This window comes from Rhea pennata, chromosome 2, assembly GCF_028389875.1.
Source record: "Rhea pennata isolate bPtePen1 chromosome 2, bPtePen1.pri, whole genome shotgun sequence".
NCBI lineage: Eukaryota > Metazoa > Chordata > Aves > Rheiformes > Rheidae > Rhea > Rhea pennata.
This window is the reverse complement of record NC_084664.1, coordinates 164,606,147-164,627,757: the sequence shown is the minus strand read 5'-3', so window position 1 is coordinate 164,627,757 and position 21,611 is coordinate 164,606,147. Positions and strand designations below refer to the sequence as shown.

General features: G+C 44.6%; 1 protein-coding gene across 21 annotated transcripts in view; it reads right to left on the bottom strand.

Moving 5' to 3' along the window:
- Positions 1 to 21,611, bottom strand: part of SCRIB (scribble planar cell polarity protein) — a 118,044-nt gene that overhangs the window by 83,462 nt on the left and 12,971 nt on the right. For all 21 annotated transcript variants that reach the window (XM_062570816.1, XM_062570797.1, XM_062570803.1 and 18 more), the window contains exons 2-10: positions 13,811 to 13,928; positions 13,457 to 13,535; positions 11,988 to 12,077; positions 10,985 to 11,041; positions 7,255 to 7,318; positions 5,928 to 6,002; positions 5,692 to 5,836; positions 5,217 to 5,335; positions 4,437 to 4,636 (exon numbers count right to left, since the gene is read on the bottom strand). In XM_062570816.1, the coding sequence (XP_062426800.1) occupies positions 4,437 to 4,636; positions 5,217 to 5,335; positions 5,692 to 5,836; positions 5,928 to 6,002; positions 7,255 to 7,318; positions 10,985 to 11,041; positions 11,988 to 12,077; positions 13,457 to 13,535; positions 13,811 to 13,928 (947 nt within the window). The remainder of the gene's footprint in view (positions 1 to 4,436; positions 4,637 to 5,216; positions 5,336 to 5,691; positions 5,837 to 5,927; positions 6,003 to 7,254; positions 7,319 to 10,984; positions 11,042 to 11,987; positions 12,078 to 13,456; positions 13,536 to 13,810; positions 13,929 to 21,611) is intronic.

Sequence of the window (21,611 nt, the reverse complement as noted above, 5' to 3'; positions counted from 1 at the left end):
CTAGTGTTCCAAACAGAAGGTCTAGTTGGCTTCCAACTTTTGTTAGAAACACAAGCCTCACCTAACAGGACTGTAGCTAAAATCTGCAGAAGATTTCAGATCAAACTACGAGTGTTTGCACATTTGTTTTGTCTTTTTCTTTTTTTTTTTTCTTTTATGAAAGTCTGAACTAGTCTACCTAGTTTCTGAATTCTAGGGTTTCAAAACAGCAGAGCCCCAAATCCATTACATTACTGCCTGTGACATGGCATCGGGCAGAAATCCTGCCTTCTCTACCCCCAGCAGTATGTTAAAACACAGATGGAGACAGTGAACCACACACAAATCTGCTTGTTGGGGGGGAGAGAGGGGGGGAAGATCTCCATCCCTGCATAAAGTATAAAATCTTAGTAGGCAACAATTTTGTGCTGACTGGCATTCAGGCTGTGCTGTGTACCGGTCCACTATTCAGACTGAATTTTACCCTATAAATGCTAACAATCCCATTGAGACACCTAAACAGCAGAGAAAATGTTGGCAAGAATCCCAGTGACATTGGCAAAACAATGGAGAAGTTGAGCTGGCATTGGCTGGAGAGAGAAGCTGAAGAATAAGAACTAAGTGTGCCTAGTGTAGCTCTCAGACAGAAACACAGAACAGTAGAGGTTGGAAGGGACCTCTGGAGATCATCTAGTCCAACCTCCTTGCTCAGCAGGGTCACTTAGAGCATGTTAGACAGGACTGTGTCCAGGCAGGTTTTGAATATCTCCGGAGAGGGAGACTCCACAACCTCTCTGGGCAACCTGTTCCAGTGCTCCGTCATTCTCACAGTATGGAAGTTCTTCCTCATCTTCAGGCGGAACTTCATGTGTTTCAGTTTGTGCCCAGTGCCTCTTGTCCTGTCACATGGCACTACTGAAAAGAGTACAACCGCATCCTCTTGACACCCTCCCTTCAGGTACTTACATACATTGATAAGATCTCCTCTCAGTCTGCTCTTCTCCAGCCTAAACAGGCCCAGCTCTTGCAGCCGTTCCTCATAGGGCAGGTGCTCCAGCCCTCTGATCATCTCCATAGCCCTACATTAGACTCTATCCAGTAGCTCCATGTCTCTCTCGTACTGGGAAGCCCAGAACCGGACACAGTGCTCCAGATGTGCTCTTACCAAGGCTGAGTCAGGATCACCTCCCTTGACCTGCTGGCAATCCCTTCTAATGCACCCCAGGATACCATTGGCCTTCTTGGCCACAAGAGCACATTGCTGGCTCATAGTTAACTTGTTGTTCACCAGCACTCCCAGGTCCTTCTCAGCAGAGCTGCTTTTCAGAAGGTCATCTCCCAGCCTGCACTGGTACATAGGGTTATTCCTCCCTAGGTGCAGGACCCTGCATTGCCCTTGTTGAACTTCATGAAGTTTCTCTCTGCCTAATTCTCCAGACAGCAGGAATCAAGCAATAGTTGGGTCATAGCCAAAGCATACCCTATGTTATAGGCTGAGGCAGAGACTTTTTGATCAAAGACTGCTTTTTACTGAGAAAAATACAACATTTGTATTTACACAAACTGGATAGAGTGCCTAGTGCTCATTTTATGCCACTGCCAGTGCTGAAGGCTGGAAAGGCTTCACATGGGAAACAGATCAACACAAAAGCCATTTTGGAGCTTGTATGTTATGATGACGACTATGCATATGTTTGCTTGTAGGAAGGTGGGGCGATGATGAGAGTAGTAGGAGGTGCTTTTCTGCTAGACCGAGAGAAGCCTGATCATAGAATCAGTAAGGTTGGAAGGGACCTTCGGAGATCATCTAGTCCAACCTCTCTGCTCAGCAGGGTCACCTAGAGCATGTTAGACAGGGTTGCATCCAGGTGGGCCTTGAATCTCTCCAGAGAAGGAGACTCCACAACCTCTCTGGGAAACCTGTTCCAGTGCTCTGTCACTCTCACAGGGAAGAAATTCCTCCTCATATTCAGGCAGAACTTCCTGTGCTTCAATTTCTGCCCATTGCCTCTTGTTCTGTCACTTGTCTGCTCTCCAGAAGGTCAGCCTCTAACCTGCACTGGTACATAGGGTTATTTCTCCCTAGGTGCAGGACTCTGCACTTGCCCTTGTTGAACCTCAGGAGGTTCCTCACCACCCAGCTCTCCAGTCTGTCCAGGTCTCTCTGAATGGCAGCACAGCCCTCAGGTGAATCTGCCGCTCCTCCTAGCTTGGTATCATCAGCAAACCTGCTGAGGAGGCACTCTGTCCCCTTGTCCAGGTCATTGAGGAAGAAGTTGAACAGGATGGGACCCAGTACTGAGCCCTGGGGAACTCCACTAGCCACAGGCCTCCAACTAGACTCTGTGCCTCTGATGACAACCCTCTGAGCTCTGCCTTTCAGCTGGTTCTCAATCCACCTCACTGTCCACTCGTCTAACCCACACTTCCTGAGCTTCTCTAGGAGGATGTTGTGGGAGACAGTGTCAAAAGCTTTGCTGAAGTCAAGGAACACAACCTCCACTGCTCTCCCCTAATCTACCCAGCCAGTCACACCATCATAGAAGGCGATCAGATTGGTTAAGGAGGATTTCCCCTTGGTGAATTCTTGCTGACTACTCCTGATCACCTTCTTTTCCTCCATAGGCTTGGAGATGACATCCAGAATGAGCTGTTCCATCACCCTTCCAGGGATGGAGGTGAGGCTGACTGGCCTGGGTCCTCCTTCTTGCCCTTCTTGAAGACTCGAGCGACACTGGCTTTCTTCCAGTCCTCAGGCACCTCTCCAGTTCTCCATGAGCTTTCAGAGATGACGGAGAGTGGCTTGGCAACAATATCCACCAGCTCCCTCAGTACCCGTGGGTGCATCCCATCAGGGCCCATGGATTTGTGGATGTCTAGCTTGCCCTGAAGGTCTCTAATCCTATCCTCCTCAACCAAAGAAAAGTCTTTCTTTCTCCAGACTTTCTCCCTCACGTCCAGGCTGCAGGATTCCTGAGGGCTGCCCTTAGCAGTGAAGACTGAAGCGAAGAAGGCATTCAGTAATTCTGCCTTCTCTGTATGCCTTGTCACCAGGGCCCCCACCCCATTCAGTAGTGGGCCCACATTTTCCCTAGTCTTCCTTTTGCTACTGATGCATTTGAAGAAGCCCTTCCTGTTCTCCTTGACATCCCTTGCCAGACTCAATTCCAAATGGGCCTTAGCCTTCCTCACAGTATCTCTACATACTCTGACTGCATTCCTATAATTCTCCCAAGTAGCCTGTCCCCTCTTCCACATTCTGTGTACTTTCTTTTTCTGTCTGAGGTTGGCCAGGAGCTCCTTGCTCACCCACGCAGGCCTTCTGCCCCTTTAGCTGCACTTCTTACTCGTAGGGATTCACCACTCTTGAGCTTGAAGGAAGTGATGTTTGAATATTAGCCAGCTCTCCTAGACCTCCCTTCCTTCTAGGGCCTTAACCCATGAGACTCCACCAAATACGTCTCTGAAAAGCCCAAAGTCTGCTCTCCTGAAGTCCAGGGTCGTAATCCTGCTTGTTGCCTTAATTTTTTCCTGCAGGATCCTCAACTCCACCACCTCATGGTCACTGCAGCCAAGGATGCCCCCAACCTTCACATCTCCAACCACTCCCTCTCTGTTGGCAAAGACAAGGTTCAGCAGGACACCCTTCCTTGTAGGTTCCTCCACCATTTGTGACAAGAAGTTATCATCACTGCATTGCAGGAGCCTCCTAGACTGTTTGTGCCTTGCTGTGTAGCCCCTCCAGCAGATGTCAGGGTGGTCAAAGTCCCCAATGAGAACCAGGGCCTGTGATCGTGAGGCTACCTCCAGCCGTCTATAGAAGGTCTCATCAACTTCCTCTTCCTGGTCAGGTGGCCTGTAGTAGACACCCACAACAGTGTCCCCCATGCTAGCCTGCCCTTTGATCTTTACTCGTAAGCTATCAACTGCCTCCTCCTCCTCCACCCCTATGCAGAGCTCGATGCATTCCAGTTGCTCTCTCACATAAAGAGCAAAGAGACCAAATGAATACTGCAGTCATCCAGAGGCAGGTTAGTTTTTTTATGTCTGCAGTCACAGAGAATCTGATACACCTCATAATGCTTTGGCACCTATTACCCGAGAACTGATTACACAAAACTACAAAAACTGGAAGGCAGGAAGACAGTGGATCAGGATTCTCCCAGACATCTGTTCCACAGATGCTGATAGCAAAATGTCCACACACCTCTGCATCAGTTCTAGTCTGTGTCAAATTACAGTGGAGACGGACTTAACAGGCAAAGGCTGAAAGATATGCTCCCTCTTCCCAGATGTCTAAGCCACCAATCTGGGTCTCTCCAAACACTTCCATGCCCTTGGATTCTGCACAGATCCAGTGCTTCCCACAATACATCAAGGGCCAGCCCACATTGCTCCTCCAAATCAAGCTCTTCAAGAACATACCTACAAGCCTGTTTACCTCACCTACTGCTTACCTGTTCCCTGCTACATCCAAGACATGAAGCTCAGTCGTGTTGGCAAGCTCTGATGGCAGAAGTGCCAGGCGATTGTCTCTCAAGGACAGCACATTCAAATTGGCACAGCCTCCGATCTCTGCTGGAAGGGATGTAAGCCGGTTCCGATCCACATTCAAATTAGTCAGCTTGGTCAGCTTCCCAAGGGATTTTGGTAAGGCCTAGGAAAGAGATGATTGAGTTGTTATACCAGATAAGAATAGCAGAGTGGGTATAAACCCCTCTACCTTCTGAAAAAAAAGCTGCTTTTTTCTAATAGACAAGATTTCAATAAGGTTCTCACTTTCACCTGGGGCCAGATCTTTCCACAGGTTCACTTTTTTTTTTCTTTTTTTTTAACATGTGTAAACTATTCACCTCAGCACACCATCAGCAAAAATTCGTCTGTTTATCTGGCCCTTTTCAATATTTGTGTTTTATCAATCAGACTACAAGCAGTTTAGAGCAGGTCCATTTTGAATTACATTCCTGTGTGACCCCTGATCAAAAGCAGTCTTTCACGTAGTCTTGGTCCCATCCTAGAAAAATTTTCAGCTAATTATTTGGAGAGAACAGCTTCCACCAGGGTCTTACAAGGAGGCTCTGAGCTAGGTGAATCTCTATGAAGCAAAGAAGCTAGAAGAACAATAGTCAAAGCATGGTGAAAAATCTGGCTCAGAGACCAGAAGATGGGAAAGGACCCTGGTGTGTAGCTAAACTGAACAGCACAACAGATGCAGGGGTAGCTGCAAGTATACTTACTGTTAGCATGTTCTCTGTCAAGATGAGTTCTGACAAATTTTCACAATCTCCAATCGACTCTGTCACCTCTGCCAGACGATTCTGGTCCACCTTCAGGATGGAGAGCTGCTTGAGCTGACCTGGCCAGGGCAACAAGCTAGGTGTGTACTACGTCACAGCATCAAGGTAATGTCCAATGTTCATCTAGCTGAACTGCCTCCTGTCAGGGAGTATCTAACCTAGCAACTCTGGTACTGCCCTTCTTCCTCACCAGTCTTATTCACAGCTTTCACCCATGCACAATGCAGGTCAAGAATCTGAACTTGTCATGTAAAGTTCTGCTAACCAACATCATCATCTACTCCCGCAGTCTCCTACAGTGATTATGCTCAGTCAGCCTTAATATCCTGTTATGCACACTCTTGCCTGAAGCCTCCAGAAACACTTTTGGGGGCAGTACAGGTTTCTGCCCTGGAGACCATCCCACAGTACTCACCAATCCCATCCGGAATGCATTCCAACTGGTTCTGTGACAGCAGCAAGTCTGTCAGTGCTATTAGTCCACTGACCTCACTGGGCAACTGCTCCAACTTGTTCTCTGACACATCCAGACATACCAAGCGACGCAGATTGCCCAGCTCCTAGGATGAGAAAGGAGACACTATATGGCTCAAGAGAGCAGCAGAGGAAGGGAGCAAAGTGGCAAAGCAATGGCCCTGAACAGGTACTCACTGGAGGCAGGGTTGAGAGCTGGTTCCGGTCTAACCAAAGCTCCCGCAGATTTGGCAATGCTCCCAAAGTATCTGGCTGTAACAGATCAGGAGAGTAATAACGTCAGCTCCTTCCACAGGGCAGAAGCTACTCTAGGATGCTCCAAGTCACACCAAACTCTGCAAAGCCAGACAGCATTCATACCTCCTAAAACTATTCACCAAATGATAATATGTTGATATGCCACAATGCAGCAGCACATATGTTTGGAAGTCTCTGGGCTGGCATACTGCCTGCAGAAGCTGCCAAGAGGAAACATAGAAGACAATAGCAAGGACTGTCTGGTAGCAGGCAAGATAAGAGACAGGGTTTTAGAGATTTTGGTCTCACAGAATAAATATGTTTTCTCACAGACATGAATGAAAACATTTTGATAACACTGGCCACTCCAACATGACATATGAACATTAGCAGCCACGACACACATACATTCATTGCATCACTGTATTTTTAAATCAACAAACAATGCACACACTATCATTTAGTTTTGGAGTTAATGCATCACTGAGGTACATTTCAAGTGTCAGAAAACTGCTCTCACAAGTAGATGGCAGCCTTGGGCACAATAAGCTGCACCAGCTCCTTTGTCTTTTATTTTACATAGCTTTCCACCAAAATGCATTCCAAAACATTAGGAGCAGGATTCAGTAACAACTTAATCCATAAATCCTGCCAAATTAAAGAACACTGCTGGATGCCCCTGCATGCCAAGGGGAGTTCAAGATTCTGTTCTGTCTCTCAACATTCTTAAGGCTTTAGAGCTCTCCATGGTGGCACCCTGCCCCCATCACCAGAGCACACATCCCATGCTTGCCTGACTTCACTGCCAGAAACAACATGGAATGGTCCTGCACTTTCTTTCTAGTGGAGAATTCAAATCATAGAAATGAGAAGGGTAGAAAGATGGGCATAGTAGAAGTAAAGAAGCAACAGACGGTGGCAGAGGGCAACACAAAAGAGAAAGGAAACAACAAGCAGAGAGTCTCAGAATCAGAAAGGAAAGATCCTAAGGCAGCTAAGATAGCAAGACAGAACATCCCAGAGCAAAAGTGCTTAGAAAAAACAGAGTGAGTTGTGCAATAGGATACTGGGAAGCAAGGTACAGAGCCAACACATGAAGTAAACATTACGGGAACAATGACTAGGCCATAGTGGCAGATCACAATCTTCCCAGACAACTTGAAGGTCTATTTCCTTATATTTCAGATGAAAACATACTTGCTTCCACAAATGCAGAGTGCTGCCCCTACCAACCTCCCATGCTCCCTCCCCACCATCCCTCACCTACCAGTACTTCCAGGTCATTGCCACCAAGATCCAACTGCTCTAACTTGACAAGGAATGAGAGTGAACTGCAAGATACAGGGAATAGAAAGGGGCAGAAAGAGAAAGAAAGAAAGAAAAAGAAAGGAGAGTTAGCATCAGGGACATATATCTCACAAATCACACAATTCTGAATAATTCCAAAAACAGATGGGGCAACTCTGACCCTTTTCATAGTCCTTCTGAGCTAAACAGTTTAAAGGAGTTGGCACCCTACCCCAAGCCAGGCCAGCTGTGCTACAGAACTGGGATCAGTGGCCCAAGAAGTCCATAAGTAGCCAGTTTCCATAATAACTTGCTCTCTCCCCTTCCCACCATAAAACCCACTCTCCCCAAGCAAAAACATGACAGAATGGCAAGCCACACCTTAACGTTTCCCCCAGTTTTGATAGCAAGGATGAAAACCTGAGCATAGAGTAACAGGCAACAGGAGAGAGTCAGCAGAGGACAATACATAATCAGACACAAAGGGAACATAACTGCAGAGAGGAAGGAATGAGCAAATTACAGCCTCAATTTCTCTAAATGGAAGCCCCATGTTTTTAAGAGAAAGGGAAGGGCAACACTGGCATGATGTCTCAGACAAGATACACACATGTACAGACAAGAAGGTCACTAGGCAAGATACTGTGATAAGCCTGCATGGGAGCCAGAGCGTATCAACACAGGGGGGCCAAGGATGTGCCCTGAGTATCCAAATACATTGCAAACTGCTGGTATAAAAACTCCAAATCACAGGCCCAAAACATTAGGATTCAGTTCTTCTCATGTGGTGAGGCTGTTCGTGTATTCTCAACTCTCAGTGCTACCACCTCAACTCCAACCCCTGCTCCCCCAAACAAGGGTTGCTGTCTCTTGCTCTACTAACTCTATTAAGGCTAAGGAAAAGAATCTTAATCCTGCCCATGTACCCAACATGGAGAGTCTTAAGCCCTATTTTATTCTTTTCATAAGGAATTGCCCTTCCATAGAAATCACTGCATTTCTTTTTGAAATACAAGTATGCATTTCCACCACCCAAACTATGGGAGTTGGGGGCTGCAAGTCTACCAGAAAGCAATAAAAAAGATTTCCCCTTGCTGGGACAGGCTGTAAAAATACAGGAGCAACTTGGGAAAAGGAAGACTTCATCTTATGCAGTGGTGGATTTTGAGATACCACATGAACTCAAGCTAAGATTTATCAACAGGATAATCAGATGGATTCTGTTGTATAGCAGTGCCTCATTACTACTGTACAATTGCTCTTTGACTACTCAGAATGATGAAGCAGCCATGACTCTCCCTCAGTACCTTTTCAGTTTGAATTCCCAAAATAATGGCAAGTGAACTATAGATTCCATGCTGATTTATGAGGTTCTATAAGAATGCATCACTGTGAATCATCCTTCCCAATGGACTGGCAAGCTCTGTCCCATATGGATGGAAGAGATGAGGAGCAACAACCAGCTGTATGAGCTGAACTGTTTAGAAACCCAGTCAACAATAGAAGACTAATGAATGACTACGTTTTGACAAACCAAGGTCATTGCAAGCTGGATCCTAAGGAATTGAACAAAAACAAACAAAAATCCCCAAACCAAAAGGCTTCTTAGGCATTAAACAGCCACAGATTCACAGTACTAAAGCCTACTGAGTTCAGTAAACTTGCAAGCTAAAAACACTGTCCAATTTGATAAGTCATTCTACTCTTTGGCAGAATCACTTGGACTTGTTTACAATCATTGCTGGGCACAATCTGTAACCAGACTAAGTACAAGGGCTTCAGACTTGGATGAAATTTCTTTGGCCTTGATTCAGATCTCATATTTGACTGACAGATTTGATGAAAACTGTCTTGGTCTTCAAGACCCTGCTGTTTCTACTTTTGGATAACATCCTGTGAATTGGAAAAAATAAAGAAGTTGGAACTACACTGCAGGATGAGTATGAAATCTGAACTTATTTCTCAGAGAAAAGCCCCCAAAATTCACGACATGCCACAGGTATCATGCTGGGTGGTGTACAGATCTAGCTACAGGGAAACAAGGAAAAAAAACTGAGCATGACAGATCTGCCCCGAAACCATATGGGTTTGATCACAGATGGTATACTCAATCTCCAGGTCCTTGCTGGTTCCTAGATGGTGAAAAGTCATTGGGATCATTCTTCATTGAAGTGTGGAAGTCCAACTCTGGATGTAGCTATTGCATCAATGGTATGCACCTCTTTGTTTATACGATGCAAAGTGGTGCTGTCTGTCTGTTTGATTACAGAAAACACGTGGAACAGACAGCGGTGGGTCCCAACAGCAGGACCTGAACTCACTTGCCAGTTTTCAGCCTAGTAAAAGACCTTCAGCTCTCACTTTTGCCCCTTGTGGGTGCATTCCATGTGAGGCCACCTCAGCTGGTCTCTTAATGTCATCTTTCTGTGACAGGACTTCAGTGCTGGAAACTTCTGTGCAGAAAGATCCAGCGACTTTGGCATCAGAGAGAAGATGACTACGTTAATTCGAACTGTGCTTCCATCATTGTGTAATCACTAGGTGTGAAGCCTGGGAGCTGACCAGTGTAGACTTTCAACTCATTTTTGAAAGCAGTCTTGTCCTCTGGGTCAAAACTGACACATATGAATTCTACAAGCCAATATAACTGATGTTGAGTAAAGCTTTTACTTGAAGGTTCCAGAGGAAAATAACCATCAGCAAGAGTGTATATTATGTGTCACAGCAATGTCTTCCAGTGAGGGAAGCAAGGCCATCACAGAAGAAGCAAGACTAAAGCCCTAATTGTTTACAGTCACAAAGCCCTGCTTGAACACTGTATCATCAGATGCCTCCTTTGCCCCTTTATATATAAGGAAGGGAAACAAGGGAAAAATACATGTTGCCAAACTTAATACTATGCTATGAATAGTGAGACGGCACTGAGGAAGAGTGTCTACATTTCCGTATTTCACACATTCCCTGAGAAGTTCATGTGGTGCCAAAACACACTGTTATTCAAAAGAGCCAGGTGGAATCCCTTCCAAAATGTCTTCAGTGATTACATTAATGTAATCTCATCAGTTCTCCACATCCTGTCTAACTGGTTGCATCAGAGCTGTACCAATGAGATGCTCTGCCAGAAAGCAGCCTCTGTCCCTGACTCACTAAAACATTTAAAGTAACTTACCTTTTCTCCCTCGCTGGCTTATTCCTTGTCCCTTTTAGGAAAGTCAGGTATCCCACCCCTTTCCATTGAACTGCTCAACCAAGACAACCAGAAAGGATACCCAAGAAATAAACATACAGGAAGTAAAAATATGCCTTTAACCATATCTGCTCTTCATCAAGTTTCTAACTTCAGCATATGCAGAATTCTTCCTACACTCATGTCAGTACATTTTTCTCTCTTTTTACAAAACAATGTGTTATTTGATCCACTTCTCAAGGGAAAAGGCTTCTCATCATTTCTAGAGGCTGTCTTGGAACCCTGTCTATTCCAAATTAATCCAGCAGAGACTCTGTATACCCCTCCCTGTTCTTGAACCCTGTACCATCTCTCTCCCTCCTCACCCAAATCTACAAAAATCCAGTAACATATATTTAATTTGCTCAAAGCCTCAAGCCCTCCTAAGCAAAGCGCTACGGTCTGTAGAACAGTGATAGCAAGTCCTGGAGGAATGAAGTTATAATAATCAGGCAGGAGACTCCTGAAGCCACCAGACACTCACGTGGGGAGAGTCTTTAGGAGGTTCTCACGTAGCTCCAAAGTCACCAGGTTGGCCAAACTGCAAGAGAAAAGGGAGCAAAGAAGCCAAACTCACTGGATAGGGCTTCAGGGACACAAGGAGATGTTCATACCCCTCCCCTGGGACAGACCCTCAGGGCCTGAACAAATGGCACGGTAAAACACAAAATAAAAAGGATCTTCACTCACTTGTGATGAGGGTGATTTTCTATTGCAAAGTCATGGGGAAACAACACTGTGTCCAAATCTAGGGCAAGAAAATGTGGTATTCCATACAGGACTGTCTGCCCAGAAAGATAAAAATCCTCACAAGCAGGAAGTCAAATCCTGTACAGCTCATGGGCAGAGCCCCAAGGACTTTGCCTTGGCCATTTGCTAGTAGCATTCATCACATCAGTATCACCAGACAGAACAAATTTGCTAGGAAGGGGGCAAATGAGCATTCATGTAAGAAGAAAAGATAGACTCTTAGGATTTGATAGGCTTGGCTTCACTCCTTGTCTGTACCACAGACAGTCCGTACAAGCATAAAGAGTTTTCTTCTCCCTGTTCTGCAGCTGCCAGCTGGAACCTGGAGAGAGTGACATATGCCTAGCTGCCGGGTTATGCAGGGGATTCATACATAAATAGCAATTTAAGCATAACTAACCTAAGTAAAATGATAAACTATTATTCTCACTAACCTTCCAGCTGAGGTTTCTACCCATTCAGTTGCAATATTCAAACACCAACAACTGATTTGACACAACCAGAAAAGCAGAAACTCTCCTGGGAGAGTGGAAGAGGAGAAGCAGCTGGGTCCAGGAAAGGAATCTCTTTAAAAGGTTATCTTTTATCAAGAGTAAGGCTCAGAGTTGCTCAGACAGTACCATTCAGTATAGTGACCAGGTGTGACTGGGAAGGCACACTTTCCCCACAAATCCTGCTAGTGTTGCCACCCTACCAGCATGGCCCCTCCACCATATAAGGAGTGGAAGATTACTCACTTCCCAATATCATTGGGGAGGCTCTGCAGGGATACGTCATTCAGGGCCAAATGACCCAGGCTCCGCAACTGTGTGAAACCCTCAGGAAGCCTGTGAAAACACAACAGAATGAACACCATTAAAGTTCTGTGCACAAAACAAGCCCTGAACACCTCGATCAAATCCCTGAAAAGAGAGTCTTGTTCCAACTGCTATTAACACGTGCAAAAGGAAAAAAGCAGGAACCTGCTCTGACCTTGGCACCTGATCTAGAACACTCATTCTCAAGACACCAATATCCTGTTACCGCAAAGTGACTACATGTCCCTCTGGGCAAACTTGGCTCTGGAGTATTTAAGCACAACTCCCAGGCTTAGCTATGTCATGTGGTCATTTAAGCTTGGGAGGAGGGAGGGCTAGCAAGTAATAAAATCTACAGCTAAGGATACTTTTACAGATGACACTGCTGCATTTCCCAGGCCCAAGTAGTATTACCAAAGCAGCTCCAGGGTGCAAAAGAACAGGGAAAGACCCATAAAGAGATTTACTGTTTATAGGCTGTTCCTGAAGCTGCTCTGCCCCACTGCTCTTGGCATACATTCTACAAACTCCAGGCCACAAAAAGACTCTGGTAAATAACTTTTAGAGTAAGAACTGCTGGTCATTGTTGCGGTATGAGGATTCTCACCGACTGAAAAGGTTATTCCATTCTGACAGTGTTTGGCACTGCAAGAGGGAAGCAAAGATAAATCTACTTAAAGGGCAACTTGGGCAACACTTGCCCAGGAGCAAAAAGGGCAGCAAGTATCTGGAGTAAAAATTACATTTTCAGGGACCCTGGTAGAGAATGCAAGTCATCAGTGCTTGAAAGCAGAGTTTGTAAACACAGATGGGTCACAATTAAATTCCCAAAGTGCTTTAGATTAAGAGCTGCACAAACAGAACACTGAAGAGAGAGGGCAGAGTCCTGTTCTCAGACATACTCCAGGCACCATGATACCACAAAGACTCTGACCAAACACACAGGTCAAAGCATGGTTATTCTATGTAACAAATAAGACAGAGAGCAAACAGGACTGACACAGAAGAGAGTAGCAGGCAGGCCTTTTCTATATTTTTCAGAAATACAGGCAATCTCCATCAATTCTGGTTTGTGCAGCAGGATGAAGCAGTGAGGAGGTAGTATAAGCTTACTTAAAGAGGGCAAAACTCCTCACCATTCACACCAGTGGCATCAGTATGACTAAAATCTCATCAGCCCAAGCCCAGGCTCCACAGCAGAGGGAGCACACACAAGTTCTTCCCTGCACCGAGTGTTCCATGTGGCAGGAAAGCAGACACATCTGTAGATCTTGGCAAAGCCAGGGTGATCATAGACTTTGACCTCAAGGGAAGCTGATTACAAGATGAAGACCAGAGAAAGCTCAGGAGAATAAAGAACCTCAACCCTCATTCTCAACAGTGCAAAAGGACTGTATTTTCCTTCCTACCTGGACAGGGGATTCCCACTGAAATCTGCGATCTCCAAGGATTTGCAGAATTTGATGCTTTCAGGAATTTCTGGAATGTCTGGAAAAATATGTGAAACAAAAAAGAGACTTGAGAAGAACCTACCAAATGGAAAATGGGACATCATGCAATGGTGACAGCCTGAGACACAGTAAGACAACCAAAGTTTCACAGTTCAGAACTCAGGATCACTCTGGGGGACTGTGAAAGGATAATACCTACTCTGGAACAGAAGTGCATGGAGTAGTATGATCAGTAGCATTACTGCAGTGAGGGAAGCAGGATGCCAGGACCCAAGCATAGGTGCTCCAGTCCCTGTTCAGCTTTGATCTTACCATTACGGGAGATATCCAGTTCCACCAGCTGCATGAAATTGGCAACCTCAGGGGGAAGTCTCTGGATTTCATTGTCACTCAGGCCCAGCTTGCGCAAATTCAGAAGCCTAAAGAAAGGCTGGATGGGAAGAGAACAAAACTAGGTCAGCAGCAGTTCCATAGAAAACCTGTCTTCTCATCTCAGGGCAAATCTCAACATCCATCCTAGGAATCAATTGCCTTCTGTCATAATCTCTGTCCTGCTGTCGTTCGGTAATTTGAGGACTACAAGTACTGAAGAGATGAGAACCCCACTTATGGTCTATAGGAAATGAAGGTAAAAGGAGAAAGGCATTTAGTGAGTTTAGCTTGATGATTCATTTAACACCTCTGTTATCATACTAACCTTCTCTTTTCCTTGCAGGATGCAAAAAAGAACTTCCCTGGAGCAGAAAATGCAGCTGTTTTACTAGACAACAGTATATCTTAGGCATTCAAATATTAGTTTCATGAGAAAGTTTCTAAAGTCGCAACAGTAGGCACTATGATGTTTCTTTTTTTGTTGTTGACTTCTCTTGATCAGACTTAAAAACATGAGAAACATGTAGCTGGAGGCGACTTTCAGACTGAAGACCTGTCACAGAATCAGTAAGGTTGGAAGGGACCTCTGGAGATCATCTAGTCCAACTTCCCCGCTCAAGCAGGGTCACCTAGAGCATGTTAGACAGGGTTGCTTCCAGGCAGGCCTTGAATCTCTCCAGAGAAAGAGACTCCACAACCTCTCTGGGCAACCTGTGACAGTGCTCTGTCACTCTCACAGGGAAGAAATTCCCCCTCACCTTCAGGCGGAACTTCCTGTGCTTCAGTTTCTGCCCAGTGCCTCTTGTCCTGTCACATGGCACTACTGAAAAGAATTTGTCCCCGTCCCCTTGACATCCTCCGTTCAGGTACTTACACACATTGATAAGATCACCCCTCAGTCTTCTCTTCCCCAAGCTAAACAGGCCCAGCTCTGTTCCTCATAGGGCAGGTGCTCCAGCCCTCTGATCATCTCCATAGCCCTGCGCTGGACTCTCTCCACTAGCTCCAGGTCTCTCTTGCACTGGGGAGTCCAGAACTGGACACAGGACTCGAGATGAGGCCTCACCAGGGCTGAGGAGAGCAGCAGGATCATCTCCCTCGACCCGCTGGCAACACTCTTCCTAATGTACCCCAGGAGACCATTGGCCTTCTTGGCCACAAGGGCACATTGCTGGCTCACGGTCAACTTGTCATCCACCAGCACTCCCAGGTCCTTCTCTGCACAGCTGCTCTCCAGAAGGTCAGCCCCCACCTTGCACTGGTGCCTAGGATTATTCCTCCCTAGGTGCAGGACTCTGCACTTGCCCTTGTTGAACCTCAGGAGGTTCCTCACCACCCAGCTCTCCAGCCTGCCCAGGTCTCTCTGAATGGCAGCACAGCCCTCATCTGTATTAGCTGCTCCTCCTAGCTTGGTATCATCAGCAAACTTGCTGAGGAGGCACTCCATCCCCTCATCCAGGACACTGATGAAAAAGTTGAACAAGATGGGACCCAGTACTGAGCCCTGGGGGATGCCACTGGACACAGGCCTCCAACTAGACTCTGCCACTGATGACAGCCCTCTGAGCTCTGCCTTTCAGCCGGTTCTCAATCCACCTCACTGTCCACTCGTCTAACCCACACTTCCTGAGCTTCTCTAGGAGGATGTTATGGGAGTCAGTGTCAAAAGCCTTGCTGAAGTCAAGGAACACAACCTCCACTGCTCTCCCCTCATCTACCCAGCCAGCCACGTCATCATAGAAGGCGATCAGATTGGTTAAGGACGATTTCTCCTTGATGAATTCTTGCTGACTACTCCTGATCACCTTCTTTTCCTCCATATGCTTGGAGATGACATCCAGAATGAGCTGTTCCATCACCCTTCCAGGGATGGAGGTGAGGCTGACTGGCCTGTAGTTGCCTGGGTCCTCCTTCTTGCCCTTCTTGAAGACTCGAGTGACACTGGCTTTCTTCCAGTCCTCAGGCACCTCTCCAGTTCTCCATGAGCTTTCAGAGATGACGGAGAGTGGCTTGGCAACAATATCCACCAGCTCCCTCAGTACCCGTGGGTGCATCCCATCAGGGCCCATGGATTTGTGGATGTCTAGCTTGCCCAGATCTCTAATCCTTTGGTTGAGTAGGATAGGAAAGTCTTTCTTTCTCCAGACATTCTCCCTCACGTCCAGGCTGCAGGATTCCTGAGGGCTGCCCTTAGCAGTGAAGACTGAAGCGAAGAAGGCATTCAGTAATTCTGCCTTCTCTGTACCCCTTGTCACCAGTGCCCCTGCCCCATCCAGTAGTGGGCCCATATTTTCCCTAGTCCTCCTCTTGGTACTGATGTGTTTGAAGAAGTCCTTCCTGTTGTTCTTAACGTCCCTTGCCAGACTCAACTCCAAATGGGCCTTAGCCTTCCTTGTCACATGTTTACATACTCTGACAGCATTCCTATAATTCTCCCAAATAGTCTGTCTTTGTTGTTATCAACATCCATACTGTACAGTGCATTTCATCAGGGACATCAGTAATTCTAAGGCAACAATAAAAAGGGGTTGGGCTACCTGAACTGGGAAAGAAAAGCAGCATGCAAATGATCCACAGGGCTCAAGTAACCAAGAATTAGCAGAATACCTCTGCAGAAACATAAAAATTGGAAAAGTTGACTGGAAGGGACATCTAGGGGTCTTCTAGTCCAATAACATCCAAATTCTTAAATCCAGCTTTGCTTTCAGAAGTGAATTCTATTAGCTATAGGAGGTAGATCAGAAGATCCATCAACTATCCTCTTTTCAGACACAAGTAGCCCCTCAGTAAGTTTTCTGTACATAACTTATGCTATAACTGTATACTCGGTGAATCTTGCAGTTGCTTTTAACTATTGTCAGATATAGGATAATGGACAGGATGGAACTCAAGGTTGCGGTGTTTGCTGCATTTCCTGGATCATTTCAGAATGCCCAGGAATAACAAACAGCATAGGCCAGTGCAGAAAATGAGACAGATTTAAGAGGTTCACCCATAATCCACAAACAAAGGCAGAGACTGTTACACATGCCTCACAGTATTACTGTGAGGCAGGTCTCTGATTATATGTTCAGTTCTGCCACAATCATAGAATCAGTAAGGTTGGAAGGGACCTTTGGAGATAATCTATTTCAACCACCCTGCTCAGCGGGGTCACCTAGAGCACGTTAGACAGGGTTGCATCTAGGCAGGCCCAATACAGACAATTACTCTAAGTCACCTCTATCAGTTTATGATTTTTAGACAACCAAAGCATAAGAAGGTAAGTAACTCAACCACTCATTCAAAAGGAAGTAGAGATAAAGCTAGGAGCAAACTCATGTCTACAAAGTGACAGGCAGACTGCTTCTAATCAGTGTAATAACATGGTCTGTCTTAAGCCAACAACAGACCAGGACGTAAAGCAAGCAACAGCAGATGTAAAAGCAAACTTGTTCACAGATGAGAAAACAGATTTAGAGAGTCAGACTACAATGAAAAGGACCAAACAAGAATTTGAGGTCCCAACTTCCTTTCCCAGTTGCTTTTCTAGTAATCCATCTGCAGAAAGGGTTGTTGAAACATGCTTGCCCCAGGAACAGTTGTGGGGTGCTAAAATTTGTTCAGAAAGAAAGAAAAGGAAAAAAAAAACCCACCTTACTTGTAACATTGTGGATCACAATAGTCTGGTGGTTTTAATACAGGCCAAGCAAAAGAATGAAAAGTAAAGAGTGAAAAGTTGACGTACAACTTACAAGTAAAAAAATACACAGATCATAAAGAGACTTGCTCACCCCACTGGAAGGGATGGTGATGAGATCTAAGCAGACGTGAAGTCTCTCTGCTGTAGATAAAAAACCCTGCAGTTTCCCATACAGACTTCTTGGTCAGGAAGTGCTGTTGGCTATGTGTGTGTGTTTGAGGGATCACAGAACGCTGCCCTTGCTACACTGAAGTTGTCATACTTTCACATCACAACGCACATAGAAAGCAAGAAGTGCTCCAGGGTAAACAGCAGTGATATGAATTTATACTCCCTACGTCCTAAAGTAATAAAGCAAGACATTATCAGTAGAAAAGTCCTCAAAACTGAATAGCATGAATTCTTTTAATTCAGTGTATCTAATGCAAATCAGTGTAATAAGAAAGGAAGTAGGTGAAAGTCTTAAATGACAACAAAGTTTCAAGCCAGAACAGGAGATTCAGAGACTTGAATTGCTATTGTTTCCCAGCTCCTTCTCCTAATTTTAGAATGCAAGGAAATTCCAAGCAAGACATTATGTTGACCTGGTAGCGTCTGCAAGTCAGAAAATAGTAAATGGAACAGAGCACCTATATTCCCTATGTCTAGCACTTCTGGCTACAGATTTTGGGTAGTCTCAAAACAGACATGCACACTTTTTCAAAAAATTTTTTTTTAATATACTAGGATAAAATCATGCTGTGTATTGCACTGCAAAATATATAGGAAGCTTTTACTTGGTACAACCATCTGCATGGCACATTGATAGCAGTGGAAAGCTGACTTCAGTTTTGCTTAAAGATTTACTTTTTTTTAAGCTACGCCGTCAAAATCAAAACAACCTAACAGTTCTTTAGCACAGAAGTTGTATTCATGCAATTTATTGCAATTTAACAAAACAAACTGCATAACAGGTCTTTTACAAAGCCTACAGGCACATAGACACATCTGTAAAGTGCATAACAAGCTTTAGAATCAGGCTATTTCAACAATCTCACAATTCTTCCTGCCCAAATAACTTTGCTTCAGGGAGACATCTGACTAAATATGATGTTCCAAAATACCTTGCTTTGTATGCTTTTTTATGCCAGTTTGTTAAACAGCAATTTCTCCCTCAGAGGTTTTTTTTTTTTTTTTTTTTTTTTTTTTTTTTTTTTTTAAGTACTGACAGAGTATCAATTCTGTGCTCAATTTTCCATTCAGCAAATCGCAAGACAATAGAGTAGTAGCTCCCACTTCTTAAGAGGCAATTAAGCTGGACTTGAATAAAATATATCGATGTGACAAAAATTCAAACTCGTCAAAAGTCATCAGTGAAGGTCTCAGAAACCACATTTTTCCAGAGAATTGGTATTCCTTGCAAGAATTAAGATTTTATATTTGCCAGAAAAAATATTAGACAGAATCCAATTGAGACGCTGTGTTCACTCTGACTAGAAAACAATTCTTTTTTTAATCCTGGCACATACCAGTGACTTATTCCTCACCTGCAAACTTCTAATACAGATGAGGAGAGGTTAACCCCTTGCTGACAAAATTGTCCCAATGAAATGCTGCCAGTACAGATGCACCAGCAGATCTGTATTTTCTCTCTACAGACTGCTTTGCTCATGAACGGTTTTATTACAGAAGCATGAAGAGGACTTTTGCCAGTAGAGTGTACCAACATTTCTGCAATCAGTCAAATACAGGCTTAACTGCCATTGCTTAATGAAAGTGCATGGGCAGAACAGATTCTGTTTGTTCAGCTGCTGTTCAGAAATGGGTCAGTCTTCAGAGGTAAAAACTTACTTAAAAGCACAGAAAAGATGTGCTTCCCACTCATGCTAGCAAATCTCAGAAAAGTAGCAAGCACTCAAAGTTTGCTCTTATCTCTACTAGGACTATACAATTAACATGATATAATGTATGACATCATGTAATCAAGAACTGGTAAGACTGCAAATGCTAGATCTGAGATGACGTGCATAATTTTCCATTCACTGTTTTCTGAAATAGGAACTTCAACTCTTAACTCTAAGTCAAATTTACAAAGCAAGACTGCAAAACAGAACCATTTGTGACACTGGGAATAAGTAGAGAAGAAATTAATTTAAAAATTGTTACTAGTAATAGGAGTGAAAACCCAAGCAAATTTCTTTTTGGAGATTGGCAGTTACCTCTTTTTCTAATGATAGAATGGTAAGGTTGGAAGGGACCTCTGGAGATCATCTAGTTCAACCCTCAGCATAGCCCAAGGTTAGCTTGACTGCATACAGTCAGCAAAAAAACCTCACCATTTTGGCAAAACTATGCTGTATGTCTCTATTAATAGAGATGAATCACACAAAACCTTCCTTCAGTTTTTCTCAGCATTCCCCCCCCCCCAAAAAAAATCATGATTTAGATCTTTCAGTGTCCAGACTAGACTGATATAATGTCAAAAATGGAAGTATGAAGAGAAAAATAAACATTGACCTTTCACTGTTTGTTAACATACCAGAAGCCCAAGCAAAGACCACACAGCACTAACAAAGATTAATAAGGACTCCAGTACAAAGGCATTCAGTAAGCTCAGAGTATGATGGAGGTTATCACAAATTAAAAAGACAAAAGAAAAAGCCTGAAGTTCTGAGGGTGTACTAACACACTAACAGCATGACTGACTAGGCAGTGACTAGGGAAAGAAAAACTTTTGTGAATGCAAACATATATTACAAAGACATTCTATTGCTGAAATACGTGAATTGTTACAGAATGCCTACAATGAAAGTCCCTCCAGACCAGGAAATTATCTTGCAAATAAGCTTCAGATGGCATAAATTCTTACAATACTCAGTGTAAAACAACAGTTATGTAACAGATTGGAAATACATAACACATTGCTCTCATTAATACACTGACAAGCTGAAAATTAGTCAAAAGTATGAAGAGCCTATAAAGCACTACAAGCCAAAAGATGAGGAATCACCTCAACCGCCACAAAATCATAGCATTTCAAAAAAATACAGGAAAAAAGTTGTGAAATACAGGTTCTGTAGTGTGTTTTCAACAGTGACATCCTCACTCATCAGCCCCTTTTCAAGGGGAATGCAGGCAAACACATACCTTAACTACAGAATCAGGGAATAATTCAGGTTGAAAGGAACCTTAGGAAAGTCTCTAGTCCAACCTTCTGCTCAAAGCAGAGTAAACTATGAGGTCAGATCAAGTTGTTCAGGGATTTATGCTGTCAAGGATAGATTATCCACAACTTTCTGGGTCCCTGGGTTGATCAGTTAGCTGTTGTTAGAGTGAAAAATATCTCCTGTATCTAGCCAGAACTTCCTGGTTCAATTATGCCTAGTGTTTGTCATCCTCCTGCCATGTACCACTGAAGAGACTGGCTCCATCTTCTCAATAATCTCCCTGTAAGCACTGGTAGGCTGCTATGATGCAACCCTGTCCCAAGCGGTCTCTTCTCCAGGCTGAACCAACTCCATTCCCTCAGCCTCTCCTCTTAGGGCAATGCTCTAACCTTTGCCACTCTGGTGGCCCTCTCCTGAATTCATACAAGTTTGTCAATGTCTTTCTTCTACTGCGGTCCCCAAACTGGATGCAGTATCTCAGTGTGGTCTAACAAGTGCAGGGGAGAAGAGGATCATCACTTCCCCCAGTCTCCTGGCTGTGATCCTGTTGATACAGCCCAGGATGCTATTGGCCTTTCTTGCTGTCAGGGCATGCTGTTAGATCCCAAGAAGAGCTGAATTATAAATACACAGACCAGAGATGAAAGCTGAGCTCCTCTTAGCACAAAATCTATCAGGAATGGTGGAGAGGAGGTACAAAGGATATTGTCAACAATAGAACATGCAACATGAGGTAAAACTCACAGGCCTATCTGCATAGGTGGATGACAAATTGACCATGAGTCAGCAATGTGCCCTTGTGGCCAAGAAGGCCAGTGGTCTCCTGGGGTGCAGCCAGTAGGTCGAGGGAGGTGATCCTGCCCTTCTCCTCAGCTCTGGTGAGGCCTCATCTTGAGCACTGTGTCCAGTTCTG